The sequence below is a fragment of the Sceloporus occidentalis genome, unplaced genomic scaffold, assembly GCF_023333645.1.
Source record: "Sceloporus occidentalis isolate IW3139 unplaced genomic scaffold, rSceOcc1.0.p SCAF_43, whole genome shotgun sequence".
NCBI lineage: Eukaryota > Metazoa > Chordata > Lepidosauria > Squamata > Phrynosomatidae > Sceloporus > Sceloporus occidentalis.
In genome coordinates, this window is record NW_028317023.1 from 8,130,876 (window position 1) to 8,153,672 (window position 22,797).

Below are 22,797 nucleotides of genomic sequence, written 5' to 3' on the forward strand. Positions count from 1 at the left end.
TTAAAATATTCTATGAAAATTAAGTATTTAGGTAATCATGCTAAAGGGTATGTGTCACTGAAAATTAAACCTATTTCATGGACAGGAGTAGGCAAAGTGTCCATACAAAGACACCATTATCCGTGACAAGGGTTGTGAAGGTCCATAGAACATCATTAAATTGTCCACCACAGACTCTTGCAAATGTCCACCATAAGCAAGTTGTTTTCTACCTCTGGTAATGGGCTTTATAAAGTATGCAATTTGCGTTACTTTGCCCAAAAAATGGCAATATTGTGTACTGCCTTCACATTTACTATTTGCTTTATGATGTGTCAAAAACCACATGCTGGATATATGGTAACTGCATGTTTGTTGGCAGGGTGCATTGCTTTTGTGATAGCAGGGCCTATGAAGGCTTGTATAAACTGATGGGTGGATGTGATATTACTACCTTCCCTATTTATACAGCGGTTCACAAGTCTCTGGAATACAAATGCAGTTAGCAATCTCTAGCAATCAACATAAACTGCGATAAGTAAACAATTGTGCTTGCAAAACCCATTTATTTGTAACTTAAAAAAAAAAGAAACTCTAGGCAGGTATTTCCCATTGATTCCGCTATCTAGTTGTACATTTTGCATGAATAGATCTTGGTAGTAGAAAATTATAGGATAATTAAAGCATATGCAACACTGTTTAGCTGTTTGATGCAATCATGAATGATTAATTGTGGAACAGTAGAAAATCCATGGTACAATCCCTGTAAAAGTATGCAGACAGCAACCTTTCTACATATTCTGTTGACAGAGTTTCACATTTCAAATAATAATCATGCAACTTACATTGCGGAAGGTGCAGGTCAGTGCTATGAGCTCATAATGTGTCCAGAAGTAGTAATATTTAAAGCTATATTCATGGGGTAGAATAAATGGCATTTTACTGATGCAAATGCCACTAGTAAACTTTTTGTAAGCTGTGCGCTTCAATGAGAACTGAAGAAATAACCTTTCTTCCTTTATCTCCATCTTACTTTATCTCCATAAACTCATTTGCCCCAATTGCTCTTTTTTGGGTAACTAGTAACAACATGGACATAGTAGCTGCATTGAATGGTACCCCATAGCCAGACCACAGGCCTAACTGCATTGCACCACCCTTGTTATCATAATACATCCTTAGGATATGTTATTAGACAAATATATTTATACAAGCCTAATGTGAATCCCTAAAAATTAATGTAGCATCTGCCCTATAATGTTAACGAATTTTTATAATTGACATGGGTATACTTTATTTGCCTGTTGATACATTTTCTTTATAATATTTTCAAAGTCAGAGAGACACATCATGTCCTGGCCTCTTATTCTATAAGTACAGGAAGCAGCAGTGAGAAAATAAGAGAATTATTTGTACCATGCAAATGAAAGTACATTGAGCTGCTGGGTATTAACTGTTCCAGAAAAAGCATGTAACAGATTGCTAAGGAAGCTCAAATGCCAAACGAGAACCAATTTGCTCCACGCCTTTCAAATCAAAGCTTTCCAAAGTACACAGAAATGGCTAATTTTGACTAAAAGCCAAACTGCAGACTTTAGGAGGTTGACACAATTTTTCAAAAAATGATTTGTTTCTATTTAGCCTTAGATAATTTTCCAATGGCAACTGCATATATCATTGATTGAAATGATAGTTACACTAAACTGTTATAAAATTACCTTGTTTATATATTTTTTTCTTTCTAAATTTTCAGAGATATAAGTGAAATAAGCTAATATTTGTTTTACAGTAGTACATAAAAAGCTGTCTGAAAAGAATTTGAAAGCTAAATTTTTTTTCATGGCCAAAATAAGTAACTTCTTTAAACCTATTTCAGGTAGGGTTACTGCCATCATTTTTTGTAATATACCTGCCAATCTACTACTTCCACAGGACTATCACTTGCCATAAAATGTAGTTTAAAGAACTAATTCTAATAATAATTCTATTAATTGGTAGTGCAGAGGCAGGCAACCTTTAACGAGGGCAAAATAACATGGCTACCCCACCATACTCACAGAACATTGCTCATCAGCTCATCTGGGCTTTTGTGTCACCTTGAACTACTTTGAAGCAGAAAAAGGCTTGAAAGCAATTGGCAAAAAGCTTAATATCCATCAAAGAGAATATGTTAAGAAAGCTAAACTTAATTATTCAGATCTTTGTGAGTCAGAATTCATAGAGGAAAAACCCAGCTGTGCTTGTATTCCAGGTAAACTCAAGATCATTTGCTTAATTTGCATAATTGGTACTTAGCATTTTTAAAGAATTAAGGATATTGGATTATATGACATGTAACAGGTTGTAACAAAAGCAAGTATCTAGGGGACTACGTTTAAAGGGATGCCACAAGTGGCAAGGGGTGGCTTAATGGTAACTCTACCCACTCATGGTATGCCTTGCCCCCTCCTGCTTTTGTTCTATTTATTTTTTGCATTCACTTCATAAATCTGACACCTATACACCAGCTAATAACATTAGGCATTTTTTCCAATTGGTTTTAGGATGTGGGGATGCCAACAGTTTTGAGGCAACCTAGATGTAGCTAAATTTGGCCCTGTGTCTTCTCCGATATCAAAATGTTACATGCTAGCATTAGTCAATTAGCAAAATAAAAACAGGAAAGAGGGGGGGGTCGGTAATTGTAACAGGACGGTTTGTAGTGAGAAATGGATGGCAATAAAATATGGTAATAGAGAGACAAATTAGAGGAAAGTCAGTGAGTCTGCTTTCACCAGATGTGTGTCTATGCATGGTCTGCAGGGTTCTCAATTGGAAAAACCAAGTGACACAAATGTTATAATCCCTTTATTCAGTTTATCACACTATAGAAAGGGCTGTAGGGATTCTCCTTGAGGATTCTAATTGAGTAGGGTTGTCACACTCATTGTGTTGTCCAGTCACACTGCACCTACAGTTCTGGCAGCTTGTTGTGGCTAGAGTCATGGCTACCTGAACCATTAATGTACCAGTCAAGATGCTGGCAACAAGAGTGCAACAATTGTCTTTTTATTAATGTAAACCCAGCCCACATTGCTGTGTGCGTCCACAATTATCAGTCTGATTTCTACCAACCATAATGGCCATGTATTAAATAGTCTTTTACTGAGCACTACAAAGAAAATACTACCAACATTTCCCTAGTACAGAACAATTCACAGGATTCTCATTCACACGCTACCTGTGTGAATGACATGTGCCACTTTAAATCATGGAAAAGCTGTCATAAATTCTTGGTACAAGTATCAAGTCTCTGCTCTTTTTTGATTGCAGTCTATTAGACAGATTATAATTGTAGTGTTTTAGATCTGTAATTTACAGTATACTGTGGCAACAGATCCCAGGTGAAAGAATTATGTAAGATGATATGATGTGGTTTACATATTTCCCTGATTATAGAGGAGTTTTTAGAAATGCTATTTAGTGACTTAACACACAATGCTTCTCTGGCTTAAAATCCACTGGAAGCAACAGTTGAATAAAGCCAAAGGGAAAACATACAAGCATCAAGCAAGGAGAGTACTGCTTTAAAATGCAGGATCTGTACAATATCACACATCGCCAGATATAACGGATAATTTGTTGCGCTCTCTTCTTCTTGCAAAAACTGCAAAGTTATCCAAGGTCATGGGGAACTGTAAATTGTATCTATGCTAACTGGTATTGTACAGAAACACAAAAAAGAAGGACATGAAACTGGTGATTAAAATTACACTTACAGCCAGACATCCAGGCCAAATTCTTTTTCCAGTCATTGACATATACTATTTTCCTATTTTTTTTTTATATGTACACTCACTGGCCACTTTATTAGGTACACCTTGTTAGTAACGGGTTGGACCCTTCATTCTTCATGGCACACTTTCTACAAGATGCTGGAAACAGTTGCTGCAGATTTCTAGACTGCACATCCATTATGCGAATCCCCTGTTCCACCACATCCCAAAGGTGCTCTATTGGATTGAGATCTGGTGACTGTGGAGGGCCATTGTAGTACAGTGAAATCATTGTTGTGTTCAAGAAACCAGTTTGAAATGTGAGCTTTGTGACATGGTGCATTATCCTGTTGGAAGTAACCTTCAGAACATGGATACACTGTGGTCATAAAGGCATGGACATGGTCAGCAACATACTCAGGTAGGCTGTCACGTTTAAACAATGCTCAATTAGTAATAAGGTGCCCAAAGTGTGCCAAGAAAATGTCCTCCCCACACCATTGCACCACCACCAGCCTGAACCTTTGATACAAGACATGATGGATCCATGCTTTCATGGTGTTTACGTCAAAGTCTGACCCTGTTATTTGATTGTCGCAGCTGGAATTGAGACTCATCAGACCAGGGAAGTTCTTCCATTGTCCAGTTCCCTGTTCTTAGCTGACAGGAGTGGCACCCAGTGTAGTCATCTGCTGCTGGTTATTTGAGTTACTGTTGCCTTTCTGTCATCTCAAACCAGTTTGCCCATTTTCCTCTGACCTCCGAAAACAACAAGGCATTTTGGTCCACTGGATATTTTTGGACCATTCTCTGTAAACCCTAGAGATGGTTGTGCGTGTAAATCCCAGTAGATCAGCAGTTTCTGAAATACTCAGACAAACGTGTCTGGCACCAACATGCCACGTTCAAAGCCACCTAAATCCCATTTCTTTCCCATTCTGATGCTTGGTTTGAACTTCAGCAAGTTGCCTTGACCACGTCTACATGCCTAAATGCATTGAGTTGCTGCCATGTGATTGGCTGATTAGCTATTTGTGTTAACAAGCAATTGAACAGGTGTACCTAATAAAGTGGCCAGTGAGTGTATATAATATATATGCCCAGACATTCATGTGGATTGCACACAAATCCATGTGGATGACAGCATACCACAGGATAAGCACATGCATGTAAGAAGGTGTTAAACCTGTAATCATGCTACAGAAGCAAGTATTTTTTATTAAAAAAAAAGAAAAACAGGGTTACACTAGAGAGTATATCAATAGGAGGTAATAGCTGGATATTCTCTTGTCAGAAATAAAACCTAACTTTTATTAAAACATATAAAATTAGACATTGCTCCAGTTTCCATAATGATGTCAACAGCGAACCTTCTGGCCATATTGAGTTTTTTCTTTTATGGTATAAATGTAAGCTATAGGTAAAAATACTCAATACGTGACTAAAATTATTGTGGTGCCTTAAATGTAATATAAATAATATATTACATATAAACAGTAAGTCCACCAATAAAAGAGCATGGTATAGCTCTGTAGTCAGCAGTTTTAAAGGAGGATGAGGGAACTGGCAAAAACGTCACCATACAGCTGTAGAGCATGAGATAAGGAATGATTAATAGAAAGACAGTAGTGTAACCTAGACATAAAATAAACTGGACTAATAGAGCTTACTTACTACAACGTCAAAGAGGAAAAGCCCAGTAGCTTGGTGATATATGGATCGAAGGCATAAGCTATTTAACAGTAACGTAGGGTGTCGATGATCATCACTCTAGAAATAATACATTTGTAATTGTTCTTAAAGATAAACCATATTATCTCCGTGTAGGTGGATCAAACTGGGAAAACCACTAACACGAGGGTTATATATCATGTGCATGGGGCTTGTTGTGAGTAGAATAACCTCTTAAGATGAAGAATCATGGTTACAGACCACAAATGAGTGACCTTGAATATTGAATCATGCTGTGTCAATTCTATATAAAATAACAAAATTGGTTCAGCGTGTATCGCATGTGTAAAGCAATAGGCATTTTATTTGTTTGTCCACAGAACTTACATTTTTTTTTGGTAGCATTACCCTCTCAGAAAATTGGTTAAATCAGCTTTGTGAGGTGCATTTACAACCATAGAAACACAGGGCCAGTCTCAGAAAACTCAGTGTGAGGCTGTCGGAAAAAAGCAGTTCCTATTGCTTTTAGAATGCCGGCATTCTTTATTTGCCTTGACTCAATCCTTTCTATTTATGTAGACCTCTGTTTTAATATCACTCAATACTGTAGTAGTCTGTTCTTGTGCATGCATGCTGAGCTAATGCAAGTGCTGTATGCTGGCAGCCGCTCTCAGTATGAATACAAAATGATTTTCATTTCCTTTGTTCTGGAGACAAACATCAGGAACAATAAGATTCACAAGGCAGAAAATAACAAAGTAACTCGGCATATCATAGTTGGGAAATAAGAAGATATTGTATAGGAAAACAAGTTTTTTTGAGGGATTAGATAGGTAAGAAAACCCCTACTTGTTTATCTGGTTTATATATGTTTTATATACCATATTTGCTTGATTATAAGACAAGGTTTTTTTCAGAGCAAATGCTCTGAAAAATAGCCATCGTCTTATATTCAAGGTTGTCTTCTAATCAGACCTCAAATAGAGGTCTGACTACAAGACTAAGATCCAGATCCCCCGCAGCGGATCGCAGACAACCTCTGCTGTTGCCGGCACTTCTTCCGGGGCTTCTATGATGGAGCGCCGGTGTAACATGACCTTCTGGTGCTCATTCATAGAAGCCCTGGCAGAAATGATGGCAGCAGCAGCAGAGGTTGTCTACGCGAATCGCACAGACCTTCACTGGCTGCCACCACTACACACCAAGGAATCTGAAGCACGGGAGAAGTCTGGTAAATCTGGGAAGGGTAAGAGTGGCATATGGGGGGTAAGGGCTTTCTGGAGGCAGAGTGGCATATAGGGGGTATAAGGCATATCTGGCAGCAAAGTGGCATTTAAGGGGCTATAAGGCATATCTTTAAATAAATTATATAACCCTTTCAGTACAAAGGTTGTTACATTACACAGGGTTAGTAATAAAATGGGGTGAGCTAGCAAAGACAAGCAATGAGCTGAGCCGGAGCCCATCTTGCTCAAGCAATCAGCATGCAAACTAATAGCCAAGCACCTCTCAGCAGACAGTGATCTTCTTTTATAACCCAAAGGCTAGGGTTGAGCAGGATGTTGCGGACTTCAGTCACACATTAGCCCAATGTGTGGCTGCAGCTAGCATCTCAAGAGAAGAGGATTACCAGTGGTTCTTGTGTATTCCACAGTGTGCTAGAGTATGACAAGTCCTTAATTAACGATGACAGCATGACAAAACACTACATTCTCAGTTATATTAGCAGTTGATACAGTACAGTTAACCACAAACACAATCCATTGGATTGATGTGACTTCAAATGGAGGTGGTGCAACAATTGTTTCTTTCAGTTATTTCCCTAAAACGTAACCGTTAAAAACAAATTTCAGATAAGTCATTGTGAGACTTTGAGCAACTTAAGGGCACTGAACTCAATAAGTTGTATCTAACCAGCTCAACAGCTCAAGTGCAATCAAGCTGTCCTTCAGTATCCAATATGAAGATTACTAGGAAGACCCAACAGGATTAAAATTTCTCGATTTAAAAGACTGACACATTTTATTCATATATTGTTGAGAGCTTCATAAGACCCTGTCAGGGTCCTCAGCAAGGACCCCAACGAAGCGACTCACCCGAGTACCCGCCAATGGTGGGCACCAGTTCCCACGCCGCTGCCGTCCTCACTGCTACTCTGTCGGCTGCTTCTCTGTCTGAGTATAGACGCGCGCGTGCGCCCCCCCACCTCTCTTTGTGGATTCCTGAATGGAGAAGGCGGGGAACGCGCGTCAACGGCATTACGCACGGAGGCGGGGCGACCCCTGGTGGTAGCTTTAAAAACCAGCACTGAGTATCACTCAGTGCTCAGTTATTGTGCCTAACGGAGCTCTATAGCATTGCTGATTCTGTCTATTGATTCCTGTTGCTGACCCTTGGCTATTTGTACACCGTTTATGCTGACTTCTACGTTCCTGACCCTTGGCTATTTGTACACCGTTTATGCTGACTTCTATGTTCCTGACCCTTGGCTACTAAATACCGTTTATGCTGATTTCTCCGTTCCTGACCCTTGGCTATTGAATATCGTTTATGCTGATTTCTCCGTTCCTGAACCTTGGTTAATAAACACCGTTCACGCTGTTTTCTCCAGTACTGGGCTTTGGCTATTTATTCCTGGACTTGCTGAATTGCCATCTATCCTCACCGCTGTGAGGTATCCTGCATTCCGGGTTCCTCACCTCGAATCCCCGACAGATCCTCAAAAACCGTCAATCAGAACATTTGGGGATAGAACATTTATGGCTTTTTCTATGCGAAACACTGAAATATATGGTGTGGGCTTAAGTATACTGCTATCATAATACAAATGACAGAACATAAATATGGAGCCTTGTCAGATTTTGTTCACTCGAGAGCCTTGTTTCTATTGATTAGAATGTAGTTATGCAACCCTCCTCTGACGCAGAATACTAGTCATAGTCGTAATTTTACAAAGGTTTACTATGTAATTGATCATCTTTTCAATCCATTTATGAAAACAGGAATGAGTTCTGTTATCAGTTACAAGCATTAATTCTATTTTTGGGCAAGATAATGATTAAAGTTGTGTAGCCCTGACTATTTATATTCTTTAATCTGTTTAATGGTATGATATCTATAAGAGAACATTTAAACTATTATACTGCATGGCTAAACTAGTGATTAATTAATGAAAGTACATAAATTTCCTATTCAATGAACAATGATTATGAAATGAAGAATAAAGCAACATATTTACAGTGCTGTGAAAAATTATTTGCCCTTCCAGATTTATTCTATTTTTACTTATTTGTCACATTTAAATGTTTCAGATCATCCAACTAATTTTATACGAGACAAAGACAACACGAGTAAACTCAAAATGCAGCTTTGAATGATCTTTTTATTTATTGAACATAAAAAGTTAATCAAAATCTATATCATCCATGCGAAAAAGTACTTGCCCCCCTAAACCTAATAACTGGTTGTACCACCTCTGGTGGCAACAACTGCAATCAAATGTTTGAAATTACTGGCAATCAGTTTTTTTATATCACTATGGAGGAAAGTTGCTTTAATTGGAGTTTTTTTGAGTATGGACTGCCTTTTTAAGGCAATGTCAAAGCATCTCAATCAGATTTACGGCAGGGTATTGACTAGGCCACTCCAAAGCCTTAATTTTGCTTCTTTTGAGCCATTCACAGGTGGACTTGCTTACATGTTTCAGGTCATATTCTGCTGCATAACCCAACTGCGCTTGAGATTTAGGTCAGCAACTGATGGCTATACATTCTCCTTCAGGATTTTTCCAAATTTTTATTTGGTTTTAAATGGTGCAGTTGAGTAAACATTTGGTCTGGTCACTTCTGTAAGAAAGGAACATAGCTTAATTTTTTACATTACTGCAACATCTCTTTACACATTGGCGCCCCCAGCAAAGTTGCTTGATCTCTGGTATTTGTATGGATTCCATTTGAAGTAAACACTTGAAGCCAAAATTTAAATTGAAAGCTAACATGAAGAATTACAGCTACTTCGATGTGTTGGTTGTATTTTATATTCAAGCTAATATAATGTTTATAAGTGTTTCTGCATTGAGGTAATATAAACACATTTTAGAAGGTTGACATTTTACCTTTAGGTTCAAGGGACAGAATGAGAAATTTCAACTGGATTCTTCCCACATCTGGACTCATATTTGGAAGGGGCTAGTGGTACCTTCTCTATGGGTGGCTCTTATCTAAAGGTCATAGACCACTGCAAGTTATTATATGGTTCTATGTTCCACTTTGTTGGCTTGCATGCACGGGTAGGGCTACCATTAAGCCGGTTTAATAGCTGCTTATGACCATTGCTGTTCTTAGGGACCCTGAAAACCTAACCCCACTCCAGCTTACATGTGTCTATTATTAGACATAATATTTTTTCCTCCTCGTTAACTACGTTTTGTAGAATCCTACATTTGGGTCCTCTCTTACAAAAATGTACTGCTGCCAACTTGTTGAGTCTGTTGTTATATTTAAAGGTCTTTATGAAATAATCCCCTAGCTTCCTTTGAGGTCAAGTAACATAATTTAGTCACTATAAATGTGTAAAAGATTTGGAACAATTTATTATTATTATCTACCGTTTAATATAGCGCCATCATATTCCATAACACTCTACAATGGGTAGACAGGACATAACAAGTAGTTATGCTAGCCTCGAATGCCAGGTCCCGCGTCGCGTCTGCTGCTCTCTCCTAATCCGTCTCCCGCATGGCTGCTTCTGGGCGCACGCACGCGCACCCTCACCAAACTTTATCTGTCCCTGATGTCAGAAAGTGGGGAACACGCTCGAGTGACGTCACGCGCCTGGGCGGGGCATCCACCAGCGGGTAGTTTAAAACCGAGCACTGAGTTTCACTCAGACCTTCGTGCCCTTGCAGTATTTCTCCTTTTTGACTTCCCGTGTACCAGACCCTGGCTATTCTATTAAAGGCTTTCTGATTCCTGTGTACCAGACCCCAGCTGTTCTATTACGGTTTGTTGACTTCCTGTGTACCTGACCTCGGCTATACTTTCATTTCAGATCTCTGTGTTCCTGATCCCAGCTATCCGTGTTGACATTGGCTATGTTGTACCCCTGACTCCATCTATCTTGGCGTTTGTGGGTTACGAGTGCCTGCATTCCGGACTCCACCATTATTCTCCTGGTGCCGATTCCCGCCGGTGACACCAGGTAAGAGAGTTAACAATAATTAAGGCCAGAGATAATGGGGTCATGGACAAGAGCCTTAGTGGCATATTGTGTTAGGAAGAGACAGATGTGGGCAACATTTTTAAGATGGAGATGCAGTTTTTAGAGACAGACTGAATGTAGTGAGTGAACAAGAGTCAAGGGTGATACCAGGGCAGCAGGCATGAGGGGACAGGGAGATGATTGCACCATTAAGGTAAACTGATGAGGGAATGTTAGCATTGAAGGAATGGAAGATGAGAAGTTCAGTTTTGGAGAAACTGAGTTTTAGCAAATGTGCAGATATCCAGGTAGAGGCAGATGCAAGGTAGTTAGTTACACAATCTCGGGGGAGATGATAGGCGGATCTGGGTGTCATCGTCATACCAAGATCATGAAGAGTTTGAAGGAGAAGAGGGTGTTCCACAGTGTTGAAAGCAGCAGAAAGATCCAGTAGGATCCAGTAGTGAGAACTTTCTTTATACAAACTATAATTTAGATCTAATTTGGATAAAATGCTATATTCAACTCAACACTTAAGAGTTATAAATAAAGACCATCTAATATTGGGATCCTGGTATTTATTGTAGCTAAAATACCCTTCAACATCTCGCTAAGAGACACAGATAACAATTGAATAACAATAACAGAGTATTAAGCTGTTGTATGTATTCCATTTAATGGTCACCCCATATGAACTAGGACCCGATAGATTTGTACATGAGTTTGAAAGAATAAAAAAAAAGTACAAGTTTAAAAAGGCTGTCACAAGAAATAAACTTGACATTTATCAATACAGGAAAAACAAATGTCTATATGTTTTCCTGTATGTTTTGCAAAAATATTTCCTTGTTTTTTAGTTATGTGCCACAAAAAAAGCAATATTTATAAAAGCATTTATTATTTTAAAAAATCTGACAAGACTTAGTTTTATAGCAATGGCATTCTACAATACAGTCACTAACTAATACTGAAATACCTGGGCTATAACTTTGTGAATAAGATGCTATTTTTGGTAGCACTTACTATCTATCATACATCATCCTGTGCTAGAGACTGGATAAAAGAAAATACAAATGGCAAACAGGACAATATCATAGCAGAGCCTGGATAAATCGATCTTTGTGACACATCATGAATCAAAGGACAATGCAAAAACATATAAAGTGTTTTCTTCTTCAAAACTGTTTATTTTCATCATAGAGAAATTAATGTAATTCTTTGAGGGATTATTTCAGTAGAATGTGTGTGACCTTCACATACCATTGAATTGATATTCTCAAGACCTATTTGAATCATTAGATGTTATAAGGGAATGTGGCAGATGTTGGGTCAGACATAGGGAAGTTAGTGTGTTTGAACAGATGGAATGAAAAAGATAGCTTCCAGGATTAAGAAAGTAATGTTTTACAAGTAGCTGTAATTGATTTCATTATCTGTTTAACTGATTTGAAACTGTTTGTAGGTTTTAAAAAGCAAATTTGGGATATTTAATTATGCGTCCCATGACTAGTAACAAAGTACAAAGGAAGTCAATGCTGCTTCTACATATTGTAGTTTGAAGTCCTCTTGGTTGCTAGCGGTGAGTGGTGTGACATAATACTTTTCTATATAGCATTACTTAAAGCACACCAGTTCTACTGATTTCTTGACTTTTGCTTTGCCTGTAACCTTTGACTGTAGTAATCAATAGTCTAAACCAAACTACAGAAACAACTATGTTTTCCCTATGGTGCCATCAGACCAACAACCAAACCCTGTGGACAGATTGCCACCAAGATCACCATAAAAAAAATAGGTAGCACTGTAATCCTTTTTTTGTTTTAAAGCTAGTAAATTTGAGTTGTAGTTCAAAAGATATTCACGTTTAAATGTGAAAAACAAGCATTTTTACCCCAGTTAATATGTTGGCTGCGCATGTGTACTAGAGGCAGCTCAGAATCTCTCAGGCTGTGAAGGTTCATTAACCATGACAATCATTGCTCCAGCAGGGGACATTTTTTTAATCTGACCTAGTGGGCATGCTGCCTCAACACATCTACTTCCCCCTTATCTCCTCAACTGTCCCCAATCCCAAACTTAATTTCTTGCTTGAACATAAAAAAGTTGGAAAATACAAGAAAAGTTATTTGAAAAAAAATTCGCCCCCACCTGCTCTTTGCAAATAATATCAGACATGACATCACAAATGACATCAATGACATAGTGATGACATCACAAATGATATCTTCAATGGAACTGAAAGATAATTTATATGATATATTTAATTCTAGAATGTCTGAAGCGCTGCTGAACTTCCAGGAAATGATTAATACAATAAGGCTAGCAGGGGCACTGTTTTGATGTTGGATTACAAGGATTATTATGTTAGATTAAACGTAAAATTGCAGTACACATTTATTTTTGCACTGATTGGTTATCGGTGCATATTTACTTTTAGGAGGATGTGTATGTAGTATCCTCCTTAAATGATGTACTATATAGTAGACTTGTGCGTTCGAATTGCAAATTTAACAAATTTTGAATCGTACAAAGCACAGAAAACTAGACCAGACAACCCCCCCACACACACAAATTGGATGAAAATTAAGCACAATTCTCAGGATTTTCTTCTGAAATTCATAGGCCCCTTTACTGCTCTATGCATCTCCCTTCTGGTCTCTGCTATCTTTATCCACATCTCCGCAGACATAACCCAGTGGGAACATCAGCCAAACCGGTAGTCCTTGTAATTGGTTAGAGAGGATGTCACTGATAGCGCCGTCATTATGCCGTAACTTGTACTTAGGGCAATATGGCTGCATGTCTGGTGACCTCCTCTACCCGATCCTCCAATCAGGGGAAGAGGATATCACCGAAACACCATCATTTTGCCATAAATTAAACTGAGGGCAAAATGAAGGCAATTGTGGTAAGGATTGTGGCGAGGATGAATTCTGCCATTTTGGCAGAAAGTAGAGACAAGCAGAAGATGCAGAGAGCAGAAGATGCAGAAGCGAAAGTGGTTGATGGAAGTGGTCAGCAGAAGCGGAAGTGATCAGCAGGGAAAGTAAGGAAACATTTAGAGAGTGTGAAAGAGTGAATGACAGTGTGAGAGAGTGAATGTGGGCATCGGGCAATGAATGGGTCAAAAACAAACCAAAACATTCTTCCTAATCGTTTTTGGCCAATTTGCACATGCCTAGTATGCAGATTGTTGCGCTGCAAGTCTCTTTGGTGTTGTTGGACAATTTTACATATTAATTAGACTTGTGCATTTGTCTTCGGGCGAACATAAAAACGAACACGAAGAGTGCGTTTTCATGTTCGTTCCTAAGACACGCCGAAGAGAAGACGGCGGCGGTAAAACGTAGGCGAAGACGAAGACACACACCACGAAGATCTTCGTGATCGTCTTCGTCTTCGTCTACCATTCTCCCCCCCACCTTGTAACTTACCTTGTCTTCGCGGCATCGCGGCAGTTCCCGGAAGTGGAAATCCGCAGGTTCGCCGTCACGGGTTACAGGGCAGTGCGAATGAGCCTATTGGTCGCCTACAGGGACCTCCTCTGGCATCAACCAATTGGTTGATGCCAGAGGAGGACCCTGCAGGTGACCAATAGGCTCACTCGCACGGTCTTTGTAAGTTAACCCCTGACAGCGAACCTATGGGTTTTAAAACCCCAATGCTGCAACTTACCCTTAACTTACCCTTAATTAAATGTCCGTACGAGCGACCAATAAAGTCGCTCGTACGGACATTTAACTAATTGAACAGGGAGGGAGACCAGTGGGATGTGCCGGGTAAGTTACGGCACCAGGACTTTAACAGTCTGTACGAGCGACCCTATTGGTCGCCAGCAGGGGGCTCGTCTGCCATCAACCAATGGCAGACGAGCCCCCTGCTGACGACCAATAGACTTGCTCATACGTACATTTAAACTCCTGGCGCCAGAGCTGCGTTAACCCCGTATTAACCCCTTAACCGGGAAAACGAAGAAAAAACAAACCCGAAGAATGTCCACGAATATTCGCCCGAAGAGAAGACAGGAACAGGCGAATATTCGCGGAATACGAAGATTTTTTTCCCCCCCGAAGACGAGCACGAAGACGAACACGAAGAGCCCCCTGGTGCCCAAGTCTAATATTAATCTTTGGAATTGGAGTTAATACTGGATGGTGAGTCACATTGCAGAAGATAAAGGGGGTTGGTTGTTGGGTTGGTGTCTGACAGGGATCTGCATTTACATCATTGGTATGCTGTCAAAATATTCATTGCAATATTAATGTTTTGTTTTGCTATTCTAAACACCTCCAGCTCTATATCAATATAAAGTTTTAGTTCACCATTTATCAATGCTGTAAGTATTGGGAATCTAAAGGGACATTTTTCAATTGTTATAGTGCTGTTTCATTTTTAACTTCTTTAATATAAAAACACATTTAAATTATTCAACTAGCTGTTATCTTCTAGAAGCATAAACCACAACATCAAATGTGCTGCTGGTGGAAATTAGTATCAGTCCCACAAGTAACACAGATCATTGATTTAAATGACTAAACGTGCACTTTATAAACCCTATAAGCAGATAAAGAAAATTAGCATAAAGGATGAATGGAAAACCCAGCACTGTTATTAAAAATAAATCAAAAGGAAAACATATGAAATTTTGTGGCAGAGAAGCAGAGAAGAACCCATCTAGTTTGCTAATTTTTGGATCAAATTATATACCTTAACATCAAACATATGGTAAAATATGTATTATATATATATCAGTAAAAAATGTGTTGCACAGAAAACAGCAATAAGGAGTAATGAAAAAATACTGTACAGAAAAAAAAAATTCTGTACAGATTCAATACTCAGTACAGATTGAATATCATTAATATGAAAAACGAAAGAGAATGCCAGACATAACGTAATAAATATTATATACAATGTTATTGGGCCCTCTTTGTCAAGTCTTACTTTAAAATCACTGGGCAGAGTCACTAGGCAAAAAACAGAGTTCCCAGGTATGCTCATAGATTTGTCATGAATATCTGACAACACATATAAGATGGTTATAAAACATAACGTACCTTGAAAAACAGCCAGCCTGTCATCCATTTTACCAGTTTCGCTGCCCAGTTCATATTCTTATACAGATCGGTGTTCACAACCCCAGGATCCACCACATTAGCGGTCATGTGACTACCTTCTTCGGTCAACTGATGTTGCAAATGATAGGTGAACAATACCAGGGAAAGCTTGCTCTGAGCATAAGCACCATGTGGTGTGTAGCAATGACTGTAGAAAACAAAAATAAAGTTTAAAAAAAACAAAAACTGTGAATAATAAAGCAAAAGTCTGGCTCCTAAACTGTTTTTTTCTTTGGGTAAAAGTGGGCAAAAGTCTTCTGCATGTACAATTTAATTTCCTTCAGCGGGAAACAATCCGGTTCTGAAAGTGAAATAGTTTATACAAAACTACCAAAACACTTTTCATATTCATCTGGATTAAGGAAGGAGTTTGCAAATCTTTGGACATTTGGATCAATGTCACCAATGAAAAATATCTGTCCAGTTAAGGTCCAGTATTTTCTGTAGCATTGCCTGAAATTTTAAAATGGCTTCTTTCCCTCTTCATTTTTACTAAATCAGCTCAAGCTTCATTGTACCGGAACTACCACTTAGCTTTTTTCTCACTGTTTTAATATCAAGGCGCAAAGGAGAAAAGAACATGATCACAGCACTGGATATATTGTGGGTCCTGCTGTTATCGGTACCATCAATTTTTATGACCTTGCAAAATAAAAGACAGACAACAAAATGGGTTTTGAAAAGGCCACAGCTTTATTTATGGTCAAAGCACTGTGACACATAAAATCTTTATTTAAAACTTAAAACATACATTATATTGTAACCCTGTAACCTCCATGACTTAGGGTCCCTCCACCCCGATTACAACACTTCACCTCATGGAGGTTACCATACCTGTGAACTTCGTCACTCCGGCTTCCCAGAGACTTCCCTTGTGGGACGCCTCCAGAACTGTCCACTAACGTCGGTGGGTGGTCCCGCTGACGTCAGCAGGAGTTCTTTAACCCCTTCGTGACAAAGGCTGATTTTACTTTTTGTACCCTTCGTGACAATGGCCTTTTTAACATTTCTGCGCTGCTTGTGTTTAGCTGTAATTTTCTTCTTTCCCGTTTACTGAACCCACACACATTAGATATTGTTTTTTTCAGGACAAGAAGGGCTTTCTTTAGATGACATTGTTTTGATTGTATCATATTATTTACTACTAAAAAAAGTATAAAATATGGTGAAAAATTTAGAAAAAAATGACTGTTTCTAACTTTTAGTTGAAAAATCTCTTACTCATCTATAAAAGGTAATGAAAAAACCTGCTAAATGGATTCTACTATTTGTCCTGAGTTTAGAAATACCCAATGTTTTTATGTTTTTTTGCTTTTTTCTACCCATTATGGGGCAATAAGTACAGGTAGCGTTTTGCTATTTCAAAGCCATTTTTTCCAAATCTGGTAATTCTTCCCCCCATGTGCCATTTCGGGTATCTTTGAACCCGGCCAATGCAATTTACCCCATCAAATCATATATTTTTGAAAACTAGACAGCCCAGGGTATTCCAAATGCTAGTATTTTAACTCTTTCCATGCACCATATCTACCACCAGTTTTTGTCAAACTTTGTGGTAGTCATTTTTTTGCATTTGTTTTGTCACACACATTTTACTTCAGGTATGAATTAAAAGGTTCTCGTTTTTATGTCACTATCACAAAACACCCCAATATGTGTTCAGCAACATCTCCTGAGTACAGCGATACCTCACATGAATGATTTTGCCTGGCTGTTTGGGGGCAAAAGGGCCACATTTGGGGCATGCGCATTTTTCAATGTTGAACTTTGGCATTTGGGGATCCACTGCCTATGCCCTATTTGGTACATCTTTGAGTCGGGCCATTTCAGTGTGCCCAATAAACCCATATATTTTTGAAAACTAGACACCCCAGGGTATTTCAAATGCTAGTATTTTAACTCTTTCCATGCACCATATCTACCACCAGTCTTTGTCAAACTTTGTGGTAGTCATTTTTTTGCATTTGGTTTTCCACACACATTTTACTTCAGGTATGAATTAAAAAGTTCTCGTATATGTCACTATCACAAAACACCCCAATATGTGTTTAGCAACATCTCCTGAGTACAGCGATACCTCACATGAATGATTTTGCCTGGCCGTTTGGGGGCAAAAGGGCCACATTTGGGGCATGCGCATTTTTCAATGTTGAACTTTGGCATTTGGGGATCCACTGCCCATGCCCTATTTGGTACATCTTTGAGCCGGGCCATTTCAGTGTGCCCAACAAAACCATATATTTTTCAAAACTAGACACCACAGGGTATTTTAAATGCTGGTATTTTAACTCTTTGCATGCACACATTTTACCACCAGCATGTTTTCAAAGTTTGCAGTAGTATTTTTGTGTGTGTATTTTTCCCACACACACCTACTTTATGTATGAATTTACAGCTCCTGGTATATGCCGCTGTCACACGACACCCCATAATGTGTTCAGCAACATCTCCTGAGTACAGTGGTACCCCACATGCATGGGTTTGTCATTTTTGTGGGAACTAAAAGGCCACATTTGGTACGTGTGCATTTTTCTAATTGGAAATTAGGTGTGTGGCCATCCTTCCCCCGGTGTTAATTGGGACGTTGTTGAACCTGGCCAATTCAATTTACCCCATCAAATCATACCTTTTTTAAAAGTAGACACCCCACGGGCATTTAATATGCCAGTATTTTAACTCTTTCCATGCGAGAATTGTTTTAAGCTAATATGCTAATTTTAGGACTTGCTCACAAAAATATATTTTTTATATATATATATTTTTTTTTTGCCTTTTTTTTTATTTTTTTAACATTTTTTTTCAACTTGAAGGTTCCCCTGATAGTGACATCAGTGGGAAATTATTTTTACATTTTACTGGTTTTTTACTATTTTTTTTCTAATTATTATTAATTTTATTTTATTTTTAATTTATTTTTTCTAATCACACTGTGATTAGAAAGCTGAGCTCCATTGACTTGCATGGTGAATGCAGTACCTGTATTCAACCTGCAAGTGGAGCCAAAGTTCTCTAGATGGTCTGGACCATCTAGCGAACTTTTAAAATGTGTTGGTTCCTGTTACAGGGCAGCGGCCATCTTGCTTGATGGCGAAGATCATCGGCAGCTGCGGCTGTGACCGCTCTCCGGAGCGGTCACAGCCCATCGAAAGGTAAGTGTTTGGTGTCGCTGGATGCCTCCTGATCGAGGCATTCCAGCGACACCATTTAAGTTTAGGAGGCGATCATCGATCGCCTCCTAAACGCTTTTAAAACGGGCGTCCGCCGCCATACAAAGTATGGCGGATGTTGACGCCCCGTGGAGGGGCCAGAGATGGCCCCTTCGTTCCGATCGCGGCGTTGCTGAATGCCTCGAGGTCGAGGCATTCAGCAACGTTTTTTGGGTGCAGAAAGCGAAAACAGATCGCTTTCTGCACCCGTTTAAAGACGTGCCGGTCCTGGCACGTCAATTGTCGTAAAGCACATGCTTTTCCGTGTCGTGCCAGGACCGGCAATTGTCGTTAAGGGGTTAAACACCCTAATTTAAAGGGAAATGGGTGAGGGGCGGGGCGTGTCAAGACCCAGGGAGTTCCAAGGTATGGAGGTTACTAACACAACCCATACAACAATATTCTAATTTAACCAACAGTTCCACCTCCCACCAGGAAGTCTCTCCAGCTTGTTGCCGTGTACCCATACCATGAGCCGTAAAATGCACTAGCACATGGGTATAAGCACAACTGCCCCCTCTTTCCCTTGGAACACTCCACACCCCTTTTAACCCTAACCTGTCTATATTCTTCCCAATAGACCAAGCATGCCCCTACAATAATCACGGCCAGGTCATGCAACCCCTCTTCTTATTTTGTGTGTCTGGGGCCCACTGAGGTCATGAAAGGAAACTTGCCAGAAGAATGAAAACAGAGCTAGCTGTATGCTTTTTCCAGCTTCAGGTACATGTAATTATTAAAGCCGGAGATGCTCATTTTCTGAAAGAAACACACCTAAAATGTAATGACCAGAACTCAAGGGCCACAACTCCAGTGAATTTAAGAGCACAATGTATTCCACAGTTCCACAGTGACCCACAATGCTGATTTAAAAGACAAATCCTTAATTCAATTCTAGAGCTCATGGTAGTTTTAATTTTAATTTCAACCAATAATTTCACTGATACTGGATCCTGAAGTGTATTTAGTTCTTATAAAATAAGAAATTTCCTTTGTACCAACAGAAAAAATGATATATTAGTGATAACAGCAGTTTTTAATATGTGTATCAATTGATGTGCAGCTGGAACTGGCACAATATTCCGCTTGACTAGAGGTTTAAACACACTGCAATGTTTTATTAAAATGTTATGTGTATTTCAATGAAACAGGCTTGGAATCCATTGATTCCACCATATCCCGTACATGTTGCTATGTTTTCAGCAACCATAGTGGAAAATTAGGAAATCTTAAGGATCAATGGTCCCTTATTGTTACAAAATGAAAGTTATCTGTGGTATGAGGTAATAATGGCAAACAATCTTATGCTTCCCTCATTTTCGCTTCAGCAGTCCTTAAGTTTAAAATGGCTGTAAGCTATTAACATACAATCAAGCGTGATTTGAAGGAGAATACACAATACTACTTACACACAGTCATTTTATCTTGTTCACCTCATTAATTTCACATGGTAGAAGTAAATGTCCCGTGAACACAGCTCTATGAAATATCAATGCATTGCTTCAAGGTATTGTTTGCCATCAAAAGCCAAAAGCAACATATTCACTGACCTAAGGGTTTATTGGAGGGTTGAAAATTTCAGCTCACAGATACCACAGTTCATTTTGTAGTGCCAGTTAGCTCTTCTTGAAGGATATGTTCTCTTTGACTCTTTATAATGAATAGGAATATCAGGAATCTAAAACTTTAAGCTCTTTCACAAACCTTATAAACTTCTACGTTAGTGAACGCACCATAAGGACTACTACATAAGGACCACTATATAACAGATCAAGTGAGCTCCAGTTATCTAAAGAAGGCAGTTGCATAACATTACATTTATTTATATAGGGCTTGTGAGTTTACAGTCTTTGGGGTGGTTGAGGGGAAAATGAGACAGTAGGACTGTTGGGTGAGTTGATTGTAGTGAGGGTGATATGGAAAATCTTCTTGGTGGGCATGGCAAATGGCTTCTTTATTTTGAGGTTATTATTAGTGGTGCTTGAACACATTTGGAGTTGGCCTGTCTGGGTGAAATATCATGGCTGAGGTGGAAAACATAAGAAGTGGTGAGTAATTGCAGGAGCAACCTCATCTAGGGAACTTCTAATCTCATAGTTCTAAACTAGTGCACCTGGTTGTATTTTAATAACTAATATTTTAAACAGTTGGCGGATGCATGGCAACCTGGGTGAACCAGAGACTACATATTAATAGGAAAGTGTGCTTTGGTTATAACATGACTTTTTAGTGGGTGTGACAGAATGACCTGTCATACAAGGCCCAAGGTACTCAGAGATGGCTCCAGTCTGGCTGCCAGACAGGCAGGAACTCCATTGTGTTGACTAATCCCATTAACAGGATTGCTGCAGGGGGGGAGATTCAGTAGCTAAAGGGGATTAAAGGTTGGGTTGTCTACATGTACCTGTTTATCAATGTTAATTTATGTTAATAAGGTTCTGTGGCTATATCAGTCTATGTTTTACAATAATAAACTGTTCATTCCTGCTGTACTCAATTCAAGGTAGTTGTGTCTACTTATTGGGTACACATAGCAGGGTTCCAAGGTGCGCATGCTGGCTGGTGCTGGAAGTGATTCCGGGGACAACAGGAGGATACATGTGGGTGATCTCTGGGAGTTACTACAGCTCTCTTGGTGAACCCATTACAGTGGGCAAACATGTGTTATAGGTAATGTTAAGCATAAAGAGCTTAATAAAGCAAATGACTGCATTATTAAGAAACTTTATTCAAGATTTCATGTCAAATGGAATATAGAAAAATGCCCTACTGGTTTCTTGCTAACACTGATGTAACTACAGGCTACATTCCAGTACTTCACTTAATGAGTATGAATGCAATATTTCTGGCTGATGTTAAACTCTCTTTATTATTTAGTTGTTTAAAATGTCACTTCTATTACTGCTAGCCATTCACATTCTTGTAAAGATGTCAATAATCTGACCATGAGAGATTTTTTTTTAAAAAATACTCAATCCAAAACAGTCTATTTCGCAGACAGATTGATAAGGGGTGGTGGGGTAACTGACACCTGGCCTGCTCATATTTCAGGATTTGGGCCACCATCAAAACCCTTTTGTGTAAAGTTTCATAAATACCCACTATGGTGTCTGGAATAACATGGACTCTAGATACAATATATGGACAAAACTATTGGGACACCTGACCATTACACCAACAGGGACTTTGATGACATACAGAGACACTAATATGAAGTTGCAGCTATGAAATTTTCCACTCTTCTTGGAAGGCTTTCCACAAGATTTTGAAGTGTTACTGTGAGAATTTTTGCCCATACATCCAGTAGAGCATTTGTGAGATCAGGCACTGGTGTTTGATGAGAATGCCTGGCCCACAATCTCTGTTCCAGTTCATCCCAAAGGTGTTTGATGGTTTCAATAATTAAGAGGTGTGTCCCAATACCTATAGCGGTACACAAAGCAAGGTCCATTAATACATGATTGGATGAGTTTGGTGTGAAAGAACTTGACTGGCCCACAGACCCCAAGCCCGAGCCCTGATCTCAACCCTATTGAACACTTTTTGTTTATACAGTGTAGTATGTACACCTTGACTGTATAAATGCTATGCTTCTCATGGGTTTTCCATACAGTCCCATTTGTTAAATTTCTGGGGCAGGACTTGATCATGCCCAATGGGTGTTTGTCCTATGACGGCTACTTAGTTGGACTTGACCCCTGGTCAACCAAAGTGTAATCTTGCTACTCATAGAAACTCTATTCTCAGTTAAAATGTCCTTTAACAAATTAACTATATTTTATCAGAACCTTCTCAGAGATGTTAAAATCGTGATGAAAACCATTTACAATTCTCGGGTTATAGTGATTAACGTCTAGTTTAATGTGTTAT

At 39.0% G+C, this 22,797-nt stretch overlaps 1 protein-coding gene across 1 annotated transcript in view; it reads right to left on the reverse strand.

Moving 5' to 3' along the window:
• LOC149289838 (polyprenol dehydrogenase-like) overlaps nt 1-22,797 on the reverse strand; it is a 95,003-nt gene that overhangs the window by 237 nt on the left and 71,969 nt on the right. Inside the window, exon 6 of the mRNA XM_089490284.1 lies at nt 15,658-15,869. Within this exon, the coding sequence (XP_089346410.1) occupies nt 15,658-15,869 (212 nt within the window). The remainder of the gene's footprint in view (nt 1-15,657; nt 15,870-22,797) is intronic.